Source organism: Urocitellus parryii, chromosome 2, assembly GCF_045843805.1.
Source record: "Urocitellus parryii isolate mUroPar1 chromosome 2, mUroPar1.hap1, whole genome shotgun sequence".
NCBI lineage: Eukaryota > Metazoa > Chordata > Mammalia > Rodentia > Sciuridae > Urocitellus > Urocitellus parryii.
Genome location: NC_135532.1, coordinates 158,120,962 through 158,142,788, shown reverse-complemented (window position 1 = coordinate 158,142,788; position 21,827 = coordinate 158,120,962). Strand labels below are relative to the sequence as shown.

The 21,827-nt window shown below is 37.8% G+C and overlaps 1 protein-coding gene across 2 annotated transcripts in view; it reads left to right on the top strand.

The window, feature by feature from the left end:
• Positions 1–4,067: 4,067 nt before the first annotated feature.
• Positions 4,068–21,827, top strand: part of Guca1c (guanylate cyclase activator 1C) — a 29,106-nt gene continuing 11,346 nt past the window's right edge. For both annotated transcript variants that reach the window (XM_026396235.2, XM_026396240.2), the window contains exons 1-2: positions 4,068–4,271; positions 21,549–21,698. In XM_026396235.2, the coding sequence (XP_026252020.2) occupies positions 4,068–4,271; positions 21,549–21,698 (354 nt within the window). The remainder of the gene's footprint in view (positions 4,272–21,548; positions 21,699–21,827) is intronic.

Here is a 21,827-nt window from a genome sequence, read left to right as displayed (position 1 = left end):
TGCAATTTATAAATTTGCCAATCCAATTTCTTATTTTTTCTTGTTCTCTTGGAAATAATTTTTAGAGTTCTCTACTCTTCATGCAAGCTACTAAGACATATGAAAATGTCACTTAATACTAAGATAATTGTAAAAGCTCAAAAACAGTGGATTTCAAAATCAGTATACAAAGGACTGTAGAATCTTGTTCTCTTGAAATGTGTGTTGAAAGACATTGTACCTTTTCTCCACTGCAGCCAATCCTCAGGAAAGCAGAAAGTATAAATCCTCCAAAACACCTTTGAGTTAAAGTTTATATGATTGTTTTACAATTTAATTATAATTAAATAATAAATCTCTTAAATGATAAATCTCTTAAGCAGAACATATATATAACAGATGTTAAGAATTGTATTTTTATATTTAGACACATGTAAGGAACTGTTTTAACACTTTCCTTAATAACTGATTACGTTGTTTGTTCAGAAGTGTCTTCAGCTTTGAACAAAACCAATAAAAGCATTAAGACTCATTTGTGGAATTGTACTATCTTAATTTACATAATGCACATAGTACAAAATGTGGAATGTGTTCATTATGATATTATGAAAATTCTTCATTCATTTGTGTCATTAGCCCCTTAATTATTCCTCCCAAGAAGCATGCTCTTACTAGTTTTCTTATTGAAATTCTATATTAGAAATTCTATATTCTTATTGAATTTCTATATTCTATATTAGTTATATTAATTCTGTATTCACCAATCACTTGTGAATCCACTCCCAAACACTCAATGTATGTAAAACCATGTTGACCAATATATAACTGAAAATATGATGTAATTGCATCCAAAAGATGATGTTGCATTGTCTCTCTCTGAATACCATCAAGAACTTTTCAAATCAAGATGGATATATGTAATAATATATAATGTACTAAGAGGTAATGAGATCATATTTTGTTACTTTTAACTAGTCCTCATAATTCCATTCTGTGGAAATTCCCAAATATACTTAACCATTCCCTTATCAATGGATATTTATTAATTTTTTTGTCCTTTTGGATTTGCATGCATATAATTGTGAGTATCCTTGTAATAGTGAATATCCTTGTAATTCACAAAATTTGCAATTTTTTCTGTCAAACCTAACAAATTATATTACAGAGTGAACGATATATAGATGCTATTACAGTAGACATTGCCTAACAACACTGCATAAAAATTACATTAAAATACCCTCCTCTGTAATGTATGAATACCTATTTCTTCATAACTTTGGCTACCCAGTGAATTGTCACACTCTTATCTTGCTTATCAAATAGGTTAAACGTGATATGTCTTTGTTGTTTTATTGTAGGTTAGAAATAAAGAAAGCTTTATTTCCTCCCTCCCTCCCTCCCTCCCTTCCTTCCTTCCTTACTCTGGGGATTGAACCCAAGGCCTCAAGCATGCTAGGCAATCACTTTACCACTGGGCTATTTCCCCAACAGATATCCCATTTTGTTTGTGTATGTGTGTATATATGTTTCCACATAGCCACAGCATTGTCCTAGAATTATCATGTGGATAATCAATCCTTATTGTATCCAATGCTATCTTTGTATGTTAGATTACTCTTTGTATTTTAAACAAAACAAAAAAACAAAAAGTCCCTCTGCTTTTTCAGTGATTGCTCAGTATTTTTTCATGCTAGACCCGTGTTGTTTTGGTAAGGATATTTAATAATTTTATTTTTTATAATTTCTTGTGTATACTTACCTGTTAAATTCTCATTAAAACTTAGAATTGGGCTAAGGCTGTAACTCAATGGTAGAGTGCTTGCCTCACATGTGTGAGGACTAGGTTTGATCCTCAGCACCACATAAAAATAAAAATGAATAAATAAAGATATCATGTCCATATACAACTAAAGAAAAAAATTTTTAAAAACCTTAGAATTAACTTTTTCAATAGCTACTACCCCCTAAGTTTTATTTGCATTTTCTTGAGTTTGTGGTTGTAGCATAGAATAATATATAGAGAATAGACTTACTTTTTTTTTAAATGAAGCTTTTCTAAATTCAGTATCAAAATATACCTTTCTATATGTTCAAGACTTGGTGTCCTAGAGTACCAGTTTACATTTTTCTTCAAGCATTTTTCACATTTATAGTTATATTTATTGTAATTATTGGAATTATTCTTTGATATATTATAAATGAAGATATTTCCCCACTTCCTTATGACTTGTTAATGTTTTATACCAAACAATTCCTGATTTTTGGAAACAGATATTGTATTCAATGTAAGAAATCTCATAGTAGAGATAGTTTAAAACTTTATTTTGCACCAGCAACTCATCTTTATATACACTTTAATATGTGTAATTTATGTGAAGAAACACAGCTTTTGTGTTTCAAGTCCTTGGATTCTTGTATTATCTAAAGTTTTTCTTCCACAAGGGATGTTCTTGTTCTTCTTCTGCCATCATCGGTATCCATTTTTCCTTCAGTGTAAAAACAGGTGATGAATAGAAGGTAATGGTGATAAGAAGCCAGTCTTCTGGGCATTCTTTTGGCAGACATGTAAGGAATCTGACGAAGAACACCCCAGGAGAATGCTGACAGAATATTCAGCATAGTTCCTACCTGGATCATCCACAGGGCTCAGTCATCCCTGTCTCATCTTCTTTTGACTCCACGTAAGAAACCTCATCTCCTGTAATGGTTTCAAGTAAAACTTCCACCTGAATGAGTTACAAATTACTATGGCTCAGTCGTCCACCTATTATTTAACTCTAGTTGTGAAGTAGAAAATGTTCTACGGAAAGTCTGCACTGATATGTTTGAAACAGAATTAATCATATTCACTTTAACCACTCCCACTTCCTATCAAGACAGTTTATTTCAGGTCTAATAGTTCCAGTTCTTGGGGAACTGGGGATTTATTAAATAGATAATTAGTCTAGGACTAAGGCAGAGATCCATCTATGGTTAGGAGGTGGTAACCAGAATTCAGGATTAACAGAATTACATTCTACCTGGGAATCTGATCCTGCATATGATTGATAGCGAGATGCTTAAGGACCACTTGAGGTGCTTTGTTTCCGTTACTGGACGGTGGATACACTCTTAGGTTCTTTGACTTTGTTCTCAAGTCCATTTTGCAATTAGGACTTGGATTAGATTAGCTTGGGAACTGAAGTGAGACAAAACTAGCAGGAAGAAAGCATACAAAGATACAGACTTAAGAGACAAAAAAGAGGTACAAAGAGAAAAACAAAAACAAAAAATAAGGAAGCCAGAAGACACAGCCACGTATGTTCTTTTATCTTCAGACCAGACTCGACTTGCTACTACATCCACACACCTTGACTTACCACCAATCATCTGGTTTTCTCTAGCCATGATTTCTTTCTTATACGTAGACTTCCTTTTAATTTAACAATACTCCAAACATAAAATTTTCCCTTAAGAAAAATGTTCTTCATCTAAATTTATGTTTAGACTATCAGGCACAAATAGACAGATACTCATATTACAATTTTAGATTGATGAACGATACTTGAGAAGATAATATTTCAATGAAGTTAGTAAGTTATGGGACAATGTCAAGAACCTATGCTGGACTTTGTTCCACCTCCCCTAATCCACTGAAATATTCCTTAGATTCACAAGTCTCAGTTTCCACATCTGTAAAATAGCAATGAAAAGTTACTGTTTCAAAACACCTGAAAAGTTCCTTCAACTGGACTCACTGTGCTAGTTGATAATGTAGGCAGAGTGGATGACCAACAAGATGACAAAGATTGCACTCACTAAAAAAAAAAAAAAAATCGCCCCTGTCCTTTATAGAAAAATCCTCTGGGATGCTGTAAGCTTATACCATCAGAGGTGAGTGACCTCAGTCTTAAAACTGTACAGATAAGTTAATCTCACTGGCTTTCTGTTCTTATTTAGCCTGAAGCTAGTAAGAGGTTTAGAGTAGCTTTCCAAGAGCATATGTCAGTTTCCAAGAGCATATGTCAGTAGTGAAGAGCGAGAGATTGAATGAAGAGAGAACTTACGTGAAAACAACCTGAGAAAAAGGCCGCAGATTTCGAATCACCATGGGGAATGAGGAATCCATAGCTGGTGATCAGACAGGAATTCTTGCACAAGACCCCTATGTGTGGTACAGAGCATTTATGATGGAGTATCCATCTGGCCTGCAAACGCTGCATGAATTTAAGGCACTTTTGGGTCTGCACGGTCTGAATCAAAAGGCCAATGAACATGTTGATCAAGTTTATAACACCTTTGACACCAACAAGGTAAGACTGTTTACTTTTCATTCAGCTTTGATTCTGCATTTTTCCTTTTTTTCTTGTCTCTATAATGTTGCCATGGGTAAAAATGTGTGCACCCCACCAAACAGAGAAGTTTCCAGACAACCCACAGCTTGTAGGTAAGTCAGTCATTTAAACACATTTGGCACAGACGGCATGAAAATAATTGGGAACTAGCCTCTCCACCCTTGGAAATGTTCTGCATGTAGGGAGTTATTTTAAAACCAAATTAAATCTCAGCATGAAATTCTAATGTTATCGCTTAAATAAATCTAATAAGTGTGGATTGATTTACAAAGACTGTTTTCAAAGTATTTAATGCATTGGTGACATTTTATAGAAAAGCAAATTACAGGAATCTGCTTTTAAAATCATGAATGCATCTAAATTAGCAGGTAAAATCAATACAAATTAGCCAACATGTTGTCTGTGCTCAAATAAAAAGTTAGAATGCTTTATATTGCTTTTTTTTCATATCTGACCAATTTACTTTAGGGAAAAAAACAAAACAGTTTACAGTTTTAAATTCAGATGAAGTTTAGTTTCTACAGATTGTTATGCAACTATTAATCTTGAATTGACTTGTCCCTGAGGAGCTGTAGCATCTTTGCTTTTTCCTTTTTTTTTTTTCTTGAAAAAAATACAACATGAGAAGAGAAAAGTGAGATGGGAAAGGGAAAAGGAGACAAAGATGTAACAATCTGAAATATCATGTGCACTCTCCACCTGCTTTTCCTGTGCATTATTTTAGCTATAGGTTTGTGTCATTCAAAATGTGAAAATGCCATCTAGAATAAAAGGAAGGGGGAAATACTACTAGCAAACAAAAACAGATGACTTTAGGAAGCTGAACCAATGATACCAAGGGAGAAAGAAGGGATCGTTAAGTGAATAAAATTAATAGAACTAATTCTGTGAGGAGTATGGAATGAAGCACAATCCTCGGATCCCTTTTCCAAAGCCATGAAACAAGGGATTTAAAAGGAGTCAATAGGCAGGACCTGGAGAACATTAAACCTATGAGAAATCAACAGCTATTTCAGTCCTCATATCGATGTGGGGAACAGATTTCTTTTAGGACACGATTGTCTTTTGTGCTTTGCTATCAAACATGAGTTAAATGTTGCCTCTTTAGAGTGGCCGTTTTCCTTCTCATAAATTTTAGTTACCGTAGATGCTAGTGAAAGGAGCTTACAAGTCCATGGGAAAATGGGGGTATTCTGCTTTTGTTCTTAACCCTGAAATGTGTCCCAGATACAGCAAGCACGTAGACACGTCTGTTTCCCTCCTCCCCCACCTCTGGGTCTCTCTCTCTCTCTCCCTCTTAGTGTGTGGTTGCTGCTGTCCCAGTGTGCCTGCCGTAAGCAGCCCAGTTGCTGTTGGATGGCAGGCTGTTGCTCTAGACAGAAGCTTCTCAAGTTCTTAGGGTAATTCCCAGAGATTAGAAGATGAGCTGTCCTGGAGTTCTGCAGTGTTCTCCAGAGACGATGATGTCTTACCCCATGCAGGTGATCTTGTTGTCAGCCCCATGAGAATGAATGCGCTCTGCATGCCCGTGGTGCCTGTGCAAGAGAGGAACGCGTGAAAAGGAGGTTAGACTGTGGAACCAACCCAGATGCCCTTCAACAGATGAATGGATAAAAAAAAATATGTGGCATTTATACACAATGGAATATTACTTAGCACTAAAAAAATAACAAAATTATGGCATTTGCAGGGAAATGGATGGCACTAGAGCAGATTATGCTAAGCGAAGTTAGCCAATCCCTAAAAAACAAATGCCGAATGTCTTCTCTAATATAAGGGAGGTGACTCAAAACAGAGTAGGAGCGAAGAGCATGAGAAGAAGATTACCACGAAACAAGGAAAAGAGGAGGGAGGGAAAGGGAGGGAGAAGGGGAATTGCACGGAAGATGGAAGGAGACCCTCATGGGTTCACAAAATACATATATGATGGCGTGAGGGGGAAGGGAAGAAAAAAAAGAGAAAGAGATAAGTGTCACAGTAGAATGGGTAGAGAATAGTGACGGGAGAGGAGGGGAGGGGAGGGGAGGGGAGGGGGGATAGGGAGGGCAGCAGAATACAACTGACACTAGGATTGCTGTAGGTATACACATGGATGTATAACCAATGTGACCCTGCAATCTGTACACGTGGAAAAATGAGAATTCATACCCTATTTGAATCAAATGTATGATATGTCAAGATCACTGTATTGTCTTGAGCAACTAATAAAAAAAAAAAAAAGGAGGCTGGGTGGAACCTAGGCCTGCTGTCAAGGAAGCAGAGGCAGAGAGGGATCCAGAGAGGTATCCCAGGTGCATGCGCCACTGGCATGAGACCCTGTGTGTCCACCCCAGGAATGTCCAGGCCCACCTCAGGAGCTTGCAAGTTCTCCCTGGGTCCTTGATTTGTCATAGAGATGTTATGTCTGCTGGGAGGAGAGGGGGGAGCTGAGCAGTGATGACATATGCCACAGGAAAGGGGCTCACAACATGACCTCAGGCTGTGAAATGAGAAGCATAAGGATTGTTCATTACCAAGTGATACTAAGAAATGGCATGTAATTGTAATTGTGCACAGAGAAACCCCCCCCCCCAAAAAAAAGTATTTAGACGAATCAATAAAACTATCACTGTCCAAAACCCCTGAGGATTTACAATTTCTATGGAGCTCCTTTGTGATTTTAAGTATTCTGGATGGAAATCACTCAAAATGCCTTTCTTACATTTCTACCTCCTCAAAGTGCTGGTGAAACATTTTCTTGATAAATCAAAGACATCAGTGGTTACATTTTGTGTAATACTAGGAGGTACTCATGCCCTGTTTTAAGTTTCTGGGATTGAGTTTCCTAATGTTACAAACCCTGAAAGCATGTGCTTCTGTCATTGTGTTTGGTTTTTATTGTTTTTCTATCTCTTCTGCTATCAAACTCATATTTCACAGCTTTCTGGTTGTTATGATACTCATAAACTTTTGATCTCTTTTTTTAATCTGCTGTTTCTAACCTGGCTTTGGCTTATACTACAGTTAAACAAGCCTATTAGAACAGTGCTTAACATAAAAGTAAACAGGTCCTGAAGTTTGGAGTGTAAAATTTACAATGATTCCTTTGGCTAATCACACACCCGAGGGCACTTCAGTAATACTTCTTGAATGTCCAAGATGTGGGGTAAAGGGGTCCCTTGTCCACTGTTGGTGGACATGTAATTGGAACAGTCACTATGGAGAACAGTACGGAGAAAAATAGTGTGGAGTTTCCTCAAGAAAAGGAAAAATACTACCCTAACTAACATATCATCCTGCAGTCCCATTTCTGAGTAGATACCCAAGGAACATGAAATTGGTATGTTGGAGAGACATCTGAACACATTGTAATGTTACTCACAATAGACAAGATATAAAATCAAGCTCACTGTCCATCAGCGGATAAATGGATTAAGACACACACACACACACACACACACACACACACTGAATACTATTCAGCCTTAAAAAGGAAAGAAATCCTGCCACTTGCAACAACTTGAATGAACCTAGAGGACATTATGCTGAGTGAAATAATCTAGGCACTGAATGATCTCACTTATATGTGGAATATAAAAAGTGGAATTCATAGAAGCAGAGAGTAGAGTGGTGGTTGTCAGGGTCTGGGGGTGTTGGGAATGGAGGGGAATGGGGGGATATTAGTCATTGGGTACAAAGTTCTAGTTGAGCAGGATGAATAAGTGATATGTTAATAATAATGTACTGAATACCTGGAAATAGTCAAGAGAGAAGATCTTAAATGTTCTCAGCACAAAAATAAGTCTGTGAGGTGATGCACATGTTAAATAACTTGATTTAATCATTTTATAGACGATATCAATATATCATGTTGTATACTATAAACATATACAATTTTCATTTGTCAATGATACCTTAGTAAAACTCAATAAACCTCTTTTGGATTACCTATGAGGTGCCTGGCATCTTCTAGGCATGTTGCATGATGAACACATTTGATCATCACAGTAGGGATGGAACCTAATTCACCACAGCAGCCGTGACAGCTGCACCTCAGACATCCTGGGACCATAACGAAGGCTTCGTGTGGGAATCCTTCACTGCGTTTGTGCTGAGCCCAGGATGCCTGAGCTTAGACTACCATCAGGGATTGATGCTGCAGAAATCCTGAGGCCGACTCATTTCTCCAAGACTCTTCACCTGGCTCAGGTCAGCGCCCTGGTCTGAGAAGTGCCCCCGCCCTCCCTGACTCTCTTGGTATTTCACTTTATACACGCATATCTCTGGATAAAATCTCTCCCTTTCTGGGGTTGCATGTAATCCTCAAGAATATGCCTGAACTTTAACTTCCTAGGGGCTGGGAGCCTCTGTCCACACTCATGCTCACTGAGACACCATCTCCCTTCACCTCTGGATTCATTTAGGGACTGTTATCTCCACACAGCTCACTTCCTAGGTGGAATTTGCTCTCAACTCCTTCGTACTCCTAGACATGGATGCCCCAAGTGATGACCGGGCTTGACTTTACAGAAATGCTTATAGCCCTTTCCTCCAAGCTGTGCCAAGACCATGAATCCCTGGTGCTTCTGCTGGGCCAATCCTGTTGTCCGTTCCCCCTGCTACCTTCTTGGCCCTCTCAAAGCGTGCCCACTTCCAAGGATGTCTGCCACGCTCTCTTCCCTCCCTCATTCCACCCTCCCCAGCCTCTGGAATTGTTATCTAGTTTGGAAGTAGCTAGGATAAAACAGAAAAACTGCCTCCAGGTCACTTTTTTTTTTTTTTTTTTTTTTTTTTACTGGCACAAATGTTATGCTCTGAAACGTAAACAGTGTTAACCACTGAAACTCAAGAGCTAAGAATGAACTTCTGATTTTTGCTTTTCTGCTTAGTGACTTATCTCTCTGGAAATGAATTTTAAAAAATTAACCTGTTATTGGTACATTATAATTATGCATAATAGTGGAATTCATTGTGACATATTTGTACATGAACATAACATAATTTGGTCATTTTCACCCCCAAGTCCCTCAATTTAACTTCCCCTCCTCCCTGCCTCTGGTCCCTCTCCTTTGCTGTACTGATCTCTTTTCTAATTTCATGAGATACCTGGGCACCCCCCCTTTCTTTCTAGCTTCCACATACGAGAAAGAGCATACAACCCTTGACTTTCTGAGTCTGGTTTATTTTGCTTAACATAATACTCTTAGGTTCCATCCATTTTCCTGTAAATGACATAACTTGATTCTTCTTTATAGCTGAATAAAACTCCATTGTGTATCTATCACATTCATCTGTTGATAGACACTTAGGTTGGTTCCATATCTTGGCAATGATGAATTGTGCTGCCGTACACATGTGCATGTATCACCATAGTATGCTGACTTGAAGTCTTTTGGGTAGATACCGAGGAGTGGTACAGCAGGGTCATACGCTGTTTTGAATCTTAGTCTTTAAGGAACCTCCATAATGATTTCCAAGGTAGCTGTGCCAATTTACAATCCCACTACAATGTATAAGTGTTTCTTTCCTGCCACATCTTTACCAGCATTTGGAAGTGAGAGTTTCGGTGAATGTAGGGAGAGTTGAATAATAGAAGGGATTGTCAGGGGTGAAGTGACATCATGAACACACACTGCATTCTTATCCCATTGCACTCGCAAATACTGAGCCTTGGAGGCACCCCCTGGAAGGAAGGTAGAAACAAAGGTGAATAGGAACGGGTCTCTGTTACCAGGTGTGTTCACAATCAAGTGGGGAAGATAGATACATACTCGAAAAATAAAAGGAGGTAAATGAAGAATCCAAGACTAAGGGAGACGAGCTCAAGGCTTGATCTCTGGTTCCACACTATTCCACCAGTCTGTTAATGTGTCTGTCCACCTGGATGGAAGGTATGGCCAGGTGAATGCTTCAGTTCCATCTAGGCAGAGCAGGAAATGGTACAAAAATTGCCCTCACTTTTTTAAGGAAGTGAGGGTGGAAGCAGGTGGGCAAGTAGAAGTCATTATTCTGTGTGTTCCTAAACAGTTCACAGCCTAATTGAGGAGAAGAGTCACATCCAGGGGACCGGCAGTGTAATATAACAGACTATGGCAGGACTGGGCTAACCAAGGCACTTTTCTTGGGATTGGGAGATGTAACAATGGCTAAACTGAGAAAGGCTGGCTAGAGAAGTTGAGACATTTTCAGATCTTGAAAGAAGTGCAGGACTTGGATTTTTACTAATAAAAGTTAACAATGCACATTCCTGTGCCAGTCACTATATTAAGCATTTGTATTTATTATCTCGTAGAATCCTCACCACCATATTACAGAGTAAGTACTATTTTTATCATTCCTACTTTGCGGTGGGCACAGAGAGTTTTTTTGCCTAAAACTGCACAGTACAATTGGGAAGCTGGCAGTCTGACTCCAAGGACAGCACCCTAAACTGGTGTGGTATTCCACCTTTAACAAAGGAGTTGGAAATTACAATGAAGACTACCATTCAAATTAAAGTACATGGTAGGAGGGAGAATGGTTTGTAGGGTATCTAACAGAGACAGAGGGTTTCTACTAGTGCATGCCTGGGGCCACCCATCCCCAGAATCTCACCTGTATCTATTGCTTCCTGTAGATTACCAGCCTTTTGGGGGGATTACACTTGTGTGGTAGCTCAGAGCACTAGGATGCCTGGAGAGTATTAGAACAGAGTCAGCTTTTGGTTCTTGGGGTTTCTGCTCCATGTTCTCATTGCCGTAATAGGTGTGAAGTTAAGTGAATGGGCCATACCTATGCATCTGTGTTTTATCTAAATAGAGTGACACCATCAGATTTTAAACTATACCAGAACTCCTCTAAAAACAATTCTTTGAAAAATAAATGCAAAAATTAAAAAAAAAACAGCAATAACAACAACAAAAAAATCCTGTGTCAGATTAAGGAAGGCAGGGGTGAGGCCATTTCTCACAGGCAAATTGGGTAATAGCTGCCTGCTTATTGATAATAGGAGAGTTCAGGGAAACCCGTCAAAAAGAGTTGTCAAAAGTCTTTGCCTCAACCAGGTGCGGTGGTGCACACCTGTAATCCCAGCAGCTTGGGAGGCCAAGGTAGGAAGATGGCAAATTCAAAGCCAGCCTCAACAACTTAGTGAGACCCTGTCTCAGTGCTTGAGTTCCCCTGAGTTCAATCCCCACTATCAAAAAAAAAAAAAAAAAAAAGTCTTTGCCTCCTGTGACCTCCAAGGGTCTCACTGAGAGACGTAAATGATTTCATTTATGAGGTTTGGAACTCAAAATAGAGTGAGAGTTTAATTGAGAAGAACATGTAAATACTAGGATAAAACAAAGCAGAAAAGCAAATTTTCAGGTTGCTATTTTACCTTAGCAGTCCCAGACAAACTCTGGGGATCAGGAATGAGGGAAGGGGTGAATTAGAAATATAGATGGTTAAACCTGTTAGAGAAAGAAGAATAAGAAGTAGCAGCCTGTGGGGTGGTGCATATGGTCATGACAATGTACAGGATAATAATTCACCTATAAATCTGTTTACAAATCAAAACTTAGCTTTGATGTACCGGAAGTCCTTGATGTTACTTTCTAAATGAGCCCTTTGGCAAATCTCTTTATAATATGACTCACAGCCTAACACGGCGACAGTAGAGGTAGAGGTAGCCCCTTGGGAAGAACCAGGATTCCTGGGCTCCTGTCCCAGCTTGTCCCTTATTTGCTGTGTATAATCTTGAACAAAACCGCTAATCTCTCTGTGTCTCAAATTCTTCATTTCCAGAACAGGGACAAGACCTACCCTACCTAAATTGTCATTGAGCTCATGTGACATAATGTAGGTGAAAGAACTTTGAAAAAAAAAAATTACACAACACAGTTAGAAAGAGATGCCTTGCTTATCAGCAAAATGCAGATAGTGCTGACCTCAGCCCCCTCAGGTTTGATAACAGTTCTGACTAACAGTACTTCTTATCAAGCTTGAATTATATTTCCAAATAAAAGGGTAAGTTTTTATGAATGCAGGTCTTATTTTCCTGATTTTCTCATCTTGAATTTACCCTAGTGCTTTGGACATTTATTTGTGTTCTTTGGACAACATTTGCTCCTTGCGATGGTTGCCAAATGCATAATGAAATTAATTAAATGGTATTTTGCCTATTTTCTTTGATAGTCCTAAAATGTAAATTCAGTATAATTGACGATTTTTGACCAGGACACATGTGGGGGCCTCAGTTCTACTTGAAATTCATAAGTGACCTTTGGTTATATGAGTTTTAGCTTCTCTCTGCGTAGGAGTGCTTAGCAATTAGAGCCAGAAATCTGTCTTTTAACTTGTATGGTACTTGCAGCTACCTGCAATTAACCCCTGACTGCCTGCAACCTATACCTCTGTATCAGGTTGTTTGGTTTACAAGGTGACCATAATTACTGTTGCTCCTCATAAAACATATTTACTAGAAACAAATGACTACCTATTCCACTGCATACTGTTAAGCTACAATCTCCTAAGGTTAACCCAAGGCTACTCATTCCAAAGCCACTTTTAATAGAACTCTCAAGAAGCATTTATTGTGATAATGAAATACCTCATATTTGTTGAGCACTTCATAATTTACAAAGAATTTTCACATAAATAACCAACTGTCAACATTTTGCCTGAGGTTTTTCCATAATATTCCCTGTTAAAGACATCAGCTTTACCGGCTGACATACATTTAAATGTAAGCTCTAGAAACTCATATATATTTTAATAAAATCTGTTGCATTTGTAGATCTTAATTCTGACTATGAATTCAAAACACATGGGAGCATTATGAAAAATATCAGTGACTGGGCTTCTACCTAAGACCAATTGAATCAAGACAGTAGTTTCCTTTTTAACTTTCCAGGTGATTCTAATGTGCAGCCACAATGAGCACCAGTGCTATCTCAAGATGGCCACAATCTGATTGGCAGAAAGTGGTTCAAGGCCCATTTCTGTCACCAAAGACCATAAGGAGATAGGTGAAGGGGATTCTGGGCTCAAAACTTCTAATTCTGAAGCAATGCTTATGACTCCTGTTTTAGTAACAGTATTGAAGAATACAACCTTGAGCAAGTGATATAGTTGTATTAATTTTACCATCAATTCTGCCATTTCCTACATCCTTAACTCACCTCTTCTATTCAGTAAAGAACACAGATCTAGGCTCTTACACAGGAAATAAAAAAACTCTCAGGAGACTGACTAAGTGAATCAGGGTGAAGCTAGGTTTTATTTATTTTCTCTGTTATGAGTTTAGGAAGACAGATGTTTGTAATAGTAAACCCGTATTGGCTACCTGAGGAAATTCCTTGAAAAATACTGCTGTTACTCTAATTGTGGATCTCAAATAGCTCCTCTAGAGATGATCATTGGGTCATTGTCTTGTCTTCCCCGGTCACATAGACTGATTCCTAGTTCACTGAGGCCCAGACATCTCTAAACTGACTGCATTCTGGAAGCAGATGGTCAGGAATTCCTTATATCAAGGAAACCTATTAATAATCATATTATGAGAAGGCCTTTGTCTCAAACTCTTGAATTTTGTACAGTCATAGTCAAAAATAACTGTGTCTAATCTGCATAAATATCACATTATAAAACCAATTTACCATATCAGCAGTGTATTTTTCATCCTACACAGGTGAGTCTTTTCTCTGGACATTCTAGCAATTCCATGTCAGATAGAGATGATGTTTAGTGTTAATATTTGTATCCATATGTGAAAATGAGCTAGTTCATAAACCCTGAGCATAAAAAACATTTCTCTTGCAGATTTTTTAAATTTACAAAAGGGATTAGGATGTTTTGAATCTGGTTGGGGTAGCCTTTATTTTGTGTACTTTCATTGATATTCCTAACATATAAATTCCACACAATTGGCAATTGTTGATCAATCACATAATGCTGGCTAGTTGGACTTTTTTATATCTATTGACTAAATAACCATTTTCAGGCAGATGTTTCAATTCACAGGTTGCTACTAACCTAGCACAGCTGGTAAAATGTCATTGAAACATACCACTTTCTCCCTCTTCTTTTCCTCTACTCTTCTGATGGAAATAGTTGTAGTCTGGGTCTATATTTGGTAAAATTTTGTTGAAATTGGATTATTTATCTTCCTGAACTACAAGGTATATAGAAATATATGGTCCCTCACTAGTTACTGTACAATAATTTCTATGGTTTGGGGTGGGGTTGTTCTTTTTGGTGATCTCCGGGCCTTGTTCAAGCCTAGCATGTGCTCTACCACCAAACTACGTCTCCAGGCTCCCTGGACTTAGTGATACTAGAACTCAAACAGCCATGGTTCTTGGTTAATACTGTATAAGGTCTCATTGGTGTTAAATAAGTTTATATGCACAAAGCACAATGCCTGGCCTTATATGGGTGGCAAGTTTACATAATATCAATAATATCACTGTCATCATGATTACTAGTATAATAGTTATTGTTATCCAACCTACTTCCCTTCTGAAAATGAAGGAATGCTTCTAGAATGGAAATTGTAGAACTTACGTCAATGAGATGAAGCCAAGTTCCCAATGACATTATGCAATTTATAAATTCATGCCTCCAACATTCAAATCACCTGCCTCTGAAATTAGCTTAGACAATATGTCAGTGTATGTTTCTGGAGTCACTCAGGCAAACAGAAAACCATAGCGGAACCATAGTGAGATCAGATGATCTCTGCAGTGAGACTTCACAGGGTAGGAGTGTGGAGGGATCAGTCGGGTCTGCCATGTGGGTATGAAGCCCTGCAGAGCAGGGAGAAATGCTGAGCCAAAACAAGGAAAAGGTCTGCAGTAAAGGACAACCGTGGATTCCTAGCCAAACATGTAGGTGAAAAACAGGAATGGTATCAATTGAGGAAGGCCCAGGATGGACACACCAGGTCATGGAGGGGCAGCAGAGAACATTTCCTGAGGAAACTATGCTGCAGGCTAAACCCGAGGGTGGTGGAAGTTGGGCTAAAGATTTGAAAATAGAAAAAAAAAATTTTTTTTTTGAAAGTACCAGGGGGCAGGAAGGGGAAGAGGAGAATGAATACCTCTTTTCCTGCTTAGCCAGATGGCACTGGGGTTGGGGTGGAGTTGGAGCTGGAAGTGGTGGCCCTGAGGGCCCTTTGCTTTCAAAGTCTCTCTGAAGCTGAGCTGCTTATTGCAACCATGCCAGGTTTTCCTTGAGCAGCACAGGTATATAGATAGCACAGGCTCCAGGTGCAGCACCTTCAGATTTCTGAGCTATCTCACTTTACACAGTTCTGTCTACACTCACACAGCTAACACCCAGGAACCCAGCATAGCCTACTGCATCAAATGCATCCCCACTATGCAAGTCCATGGTGCCTCTTCTAGGAAGAGAATTCCATCTTAATGAGTTCTGAGGGACCTGTTAGGAGCTAAATAGAAAAAAGGATTGCAAAGTTTAAATTCATAGTTCACCCACATCCTTTGGCTCACTTTTTTAACCTCTCTGAAAGTCAGTTCTGTACTCTATAAAAATGAGACTAATAAGGCGACCTGCAAGGTTACTGTTAGAATTAGAGATAATGCATTGAAAGAGGCTAGCTTCATGACTTAGAGCGTAGACTTTTCTATACTTTTTTTTAATACTTTTAAAAAAATTAATGGTAGCTCTTACACCTAGTAATAAATAATAAAAAGTATTTTAATGTGCACATGCTTTATATATTAACTTCTACTTACACTTCAAATTGATCATACACTGAAAACAGTGATTATGATAGGTCATAGACATGGCCTGGAGACTACAGCCCACCTATGGATTTTCTGTTGGGCAGAAGTTCTCAGGATATTATTTTCCTTCTTCTTCTTTTTTTCCCCTTCAATCAGGGATTGAACCCAGTGGCACTTAACCACTGAGCCACATCCTCAGCCCTTTTTTACTATTTTTTTTGAGACAGGGTCTCAGTAAGTTGCTTAGTGCCTTGATAAATTGCTGAGGCTGGCTTTGCACTTGTGATCCTCCTGCCTCAGCCTCCCAAGCTGCTGGACTACAGGCATGATCCATCATGCCTGGCTTGTTTTCCTTATTTCAAAAGTTATATTGTACTACAAAAATAATGGCAGCAAGTAACTTTTTAAACATATATTTTTAAAGATGATGAGAAAACTTAAATCTGATGTCTTTGTGTGTGTGTGTGTGTGTGTGTGTGTGTGTATATATATATATATACACACACACACATATGCTATATATACACATATATGTCTCCATATGTAGAGAGAATATATATAATATATAATATATTATACATGTTTATAATATATGTTATATTGTATATATTTCCTCTCTTTCTCTCTCTTTCTACTTTCTTCTACAAAATGAAGTCAAACTGGCCTAGGAAGCTGTCATGATTCCATATCCTTATTTCTCATGTAATGCTTCTCTGGAATCCACTCCATCCTAAAAACATGACAGATAAATCTATAAACATGTTGGGATTGGAATCATTTTGATATGCATGCTCTCTCCCTCTTCTTTCCTGAGGACTACTTGAAGCAATTATGGCTTTGCATGCTTTTAGCCCCATCCCCTCCCTCAGGTTCAAAGGACGTTCTGCCATCACCAAACTAATTTTTTAGAATTTGTGATGCAGAATTTTGAGAAAAATTGGTGGGATAAAAGAAAGAAATGTTCTCAGGCTAGGGCTGGCAGTGAGCAAGCCGGGAACGGAGGCTGCTGAAGATAGAGCAGCAGGGTGTGCGTGGAGAGGCAGATGGGAGAGGAAGCGGGTGTTGTGAGGAAATCCAGAGATGTCTTGCAACTTGTGTTCGTTCCAGAAGGGCAAGTGAAGAACTTTTCATTATTTTGAAATTAATTTTTGATTGTTGGAACATGTTCTTATGAATGTGTCATTCTGGGACGGAAAGGTGTGAGCCCTATTTTTTTTCCTAACCAGTCTTAATAAAGTTACGCTAATTCACCTTGCAATAGGTCACAATTAAAAAGACCATTGGGAGAGATGGCTGGGATGGCAAAACTAGCTACAAAGTTAAGATATGGATGAGAAAAGCAATTAAGTCTGTGGTTCCCAAATCTTAGGATATATGAGGCCAAATGGGGAGCTTTATAAATGCAGGTTCTTAGAACTACATCTTGAGCAGCTTTGTTATTTGATACTGAGTTTTTTTTTTTTTTTTTTTTTTTTTTGTCTGTTTTTGTTTTAGAGATGGGGTAGGAAATCTAGGAATCTGTGTGTTTCATTACCATTCATAGGATTCTGATGGCAGGAATTTATGGATTCCACCTCGGCTCAGGCCACAAGAACCAGACATCTCTAGACAGTTCTGTGGTGTGCCACAGGAGCTTCTGTAGCTCAGCTATTGAGGTTCAGAGCGTTCCCCCGAAAAGCCATTGGGATTCTCCCTGCATTCTTTCCAGTCACACTTGTAGGAAAATCTCTTCACCTTTTCTGTAATAATTATCTCCATCTCCTGCCCTTGAAATCTACAGATATCTTAAGACAATAATCATTTTTTTCCTCTGATTTACACATAAACATTCACCTAAAACCCTCCAAAATTAACAAAAGCTATTTATCAGAGTAGTGCACATTTCTACAAAATATTAATAGAGGGATAGTTGGAAAGAAGAGTTGGCTGTGGATCATGAGGATTAATTTATCCTGCTGCATAAAAGAATATTGAAAGGAAAATGGAAAGATTTGCTTCCAGAAGTTTTTTAAAGAGAATGTCCTGGTCTAAAAGGAAAGGTTCCCTCACCCCAAATCAGCTCTGGGTTTAGATTATCCAGGCTGCCTGTTTAAAAACGGTTCAGTGGAAAGTACATATGCTCACGTCCTGGTAGGGTTTGCCCAGAGCTATGGAGCCTGGATTGGAAGGTGTTATGGGCACACAGGCATTGTGCCTGATAATAAAACAACAAATGTTCTACAGGCAACAATGCTCAATCTAGCCTATTGCCATTCATCATGCAGGTGACACCAAAAGCTGTGATCACTGAGATGGAACTCTTAAAGTGAAACAAACCATCATCAAATAAATTTTTTATGGAAAATCTGGAAAATGACCTTATTAATAAGCCAGGTTTACAGAAAGGATGCTCCTGTGACCCTTGGTAAACTCATCCAGTAACTGCCCAGAGAAGAGCTGTACTAAATGGTCAGATCCAAAGGCCAGAAGAAAGGGCTGGGAGCAGATTAATCCACAGTTGGTTACTGTCTACCCTATTTATTTCCTCTAAATCTCCAGTCTTGTTTCCAAAAAAGTAACTGTCCTGTCCTGCCAAATTTGGATATAAGATGTCATGTTAAATATACCTCAGAGATGTATACCTTTCTTAAGGTAGTTCAGCATTTTTGAGTGCAGGATTTGAAAATTATGATTCTTAAGAGTGACATAGACTATCTCTGTTTCAACTGAAAATGTTCTTTATCAGTTTAAAACAAGGGGAACTACCTAAGCTGATAATCCTTAAATAATCTTTTCCAGAATTGACTAATAGAGCATAATCTTTATAGAAAAACAGACTCATAAATTGTGATTCATGTTTTAAATTATGCATTTAAAGAAATTTTCCTAGACTAAAGCTTATCTGCCCAAAAATATCAACCAGTTTCTATAAAAAGGTATACAGAATTTATTTGTTAGATATGTTTTCCTTCTATTAAAAATTCTCTGAGGAGAGGACCCAATCTGCAGACACTCAGAAGATACTCCTGAAAAGGGCTCAGGAGTAAGGATTCAGTCTTCTGTCACAATATTTCAAAATTTCATTGGCATAAGAAGTAAACATTTTTTTTAAAAGGCACTACATCTCCTCTTGGTAAAGAATATCTACAAAAACCCAACAGCAAGCATGAAACTTCATGATGAGAAACCAGAATTTCTCCCAATAATATCAGGAACATGGCAAGGATGTCTATTCTCACTACTCTTCAACATCATATGGCAGTTCTCGATAATGCAATGAGACAAGAAAAAGAAATAAAAGATATACAGATTGGAAAGGAATAATACTGTCTCTGTTTGCAAATGACATAAATGTCTATATAGAAAATCCAAAAGAACTGATAGAAAAACCTCCTGCAGTTAATGAAGGAGTATATCACTATTGTAGGAAACAAAGCTACTGTACAAAAGTAAATCATTTTCCAATATACCAGCAATCATCATGGGGTATGTGAAACCCAAAACACAGTGTCTTTTACAGTAGAAGCAAAGAAATGAAGTAGGTATGAATATAATAAAATAAGTACAAGGTCTATATGAGGGAAACTACAAATCTCTGGTAAAATAATTCAGATAATTAATAAATGGAGAAATACTCCATATTCGTGAACAGGTAGACTCACTATGGTTGAGATGATCATTTTCTCAACTTGATCTAATGATTCAATGCAAACCAATCACAATCTTGGCAAGTTATTTTGTGGATATTGACAAACTGATTCTAGAATTTACCTGCAGGGGCAAGACCCAGAAGAGCCAACACAATAATGAAGGAGAGGAGTAAAATTGGAGGACTGACACTACCTGACCTCAAGATATATTATAAGCTGTATCAATTAAGACAGTGTAGTGTTGTCAAGAGAGTAGACAAATAAATCAATATGCAGAATAGAAAGCCCAGAAATAGATCCACATGAATATGTCTAGCTAATATTTGACAAGGAACAAAGGCAAGTCACTGTGAGAAAAGACAATCTTTTCAACAAATGGTTGAAAATAATCAAGACAAAGACCTTATAACCTTCATAAAAATTAACTCAAAACGAATCACACACTTCAACACAAAATGAAAATCTCTAAAACTCAGAGAGAAAACATAGAAGAAAATCGAGATGATCTTGAATGTGGTGATGGCTTTTAAAAAACAACACCAAAGGTGTGATCCATGAATGAAAGAATAAGTTGGAGTTCATTAAAAGGAAAATTTTCTGATCTGCAAAAGACACTGTCAAGAGAATGAAAAGATAAGATATAGACTGGGAGAAAATATTTGTCAAAGATCTCGCTGATAAAGAACAATTATCCAAAATACACAAAGAACTCTCCTAACTTAGCCATAAAGAAAACAAAAACCTGATTAAGAAATGGACCAAAGAATTCACTAAAGAAGATACATGGGTGGCAAATAAACATGGAAAGATGCTGAATATCATATGTTAGTAAGGAATTGGAAATTAAAACAAGGTGATACCATTACATGCCTTTAGAATGGCCAAAATCCAGGACTCTGTAAACACCAAGCTGGTGAAGATGTGGAGCAACAGGAACTCTCATTTATTTTTGTTGGAAAACAAAATTAAGAGCCACCTTTGAGTTGGTGGTTTCTTAAAAACTGAACAAACCCTTACTATACTACCAAATACCTTGATATTTACCAAGTGGAGATGAACACATATATCCACACAAAAATCTGCACTTGAATATCTTAGCAACTTTATTCATAATTGCCAATGTAGAAGCAATCAAGACCTCAGTAGGTGAAACAATAAACTAAGGGTATATCCAGATAATGGAATATTATTCAGTGCTGAAAAGACATGAGCTATTAAACCATGAAAAGACATGGAAGAAATTTAAATGCATATTATTAAGTGAAGAGGTTAATCTGAAGTGACTATGCACTGTACGATTTCAACCTTACGACATTCTGGACAAAGCAAAACTATGGAGACAATAAAATGATCACTGGTTACCAGAGGTTAAGGAAATCGGAATCAGCAGAGCACAGAGGACTTTCAGAGCAGTAAACTACTATACATGATGCCATAATCATGGGAATACCTCATTATTCATTTGTCCAAACCCAGAGAATTTATAACACCGAGAGTAAACTCTAACGTACTGTGAGCTTTGGATAAAAAAAGGTGTGCTGGTGTAGATTCATCAGTTGAAAAAACTGCCCCACTCTTGTAGGAGGTGTCAATAATGGGGAGAGTTGTGCATGTGTAGGGACAGGGGACACATAGGAAATCTGTGCACCTTCTGTTGAATTTTGCCGTGAACCCAAAACTACTCTGACAATAATGCAGATTTAAGGCATTTAACCATAAAATTAAAGTACTTATTTCTATAAACGGTAGGTTATCTATTATTTTTTAACAAAATACTAGGGAAGAATTTATGCTGAAATATGTTGGGTTGTATCAACTTGTTCTAAAGGTCCTGCTCATGAATGATGACTTATCAAGTAAAAAAAACAATTATTCTTCTTAAATACTTATTTCCCTTTCTACCTTTCTTTCCATAGGATGGATATATCGACTTTGTAGAGTTTATTGCTGCCGTAAATCTAATGGTACAAGGAAAAATTGAGCAAAAATTAAAATGGTATTTTAAGATGTGTGATTCTGATGGAAATGGTTCTATTGACAAAAAGGAGCTGCGGAACATCTTTGTGGTAAGTGGTAGTGAAGTATCCTTTGCAAGAACAGGTGACAGCTTCCCATGTAGTTGGATATTCTTGGGATTGACATGTTGAATTGCTGAAGCAATGTGAGTCTCACTTTTCCTTTTGGTAACTGAATGT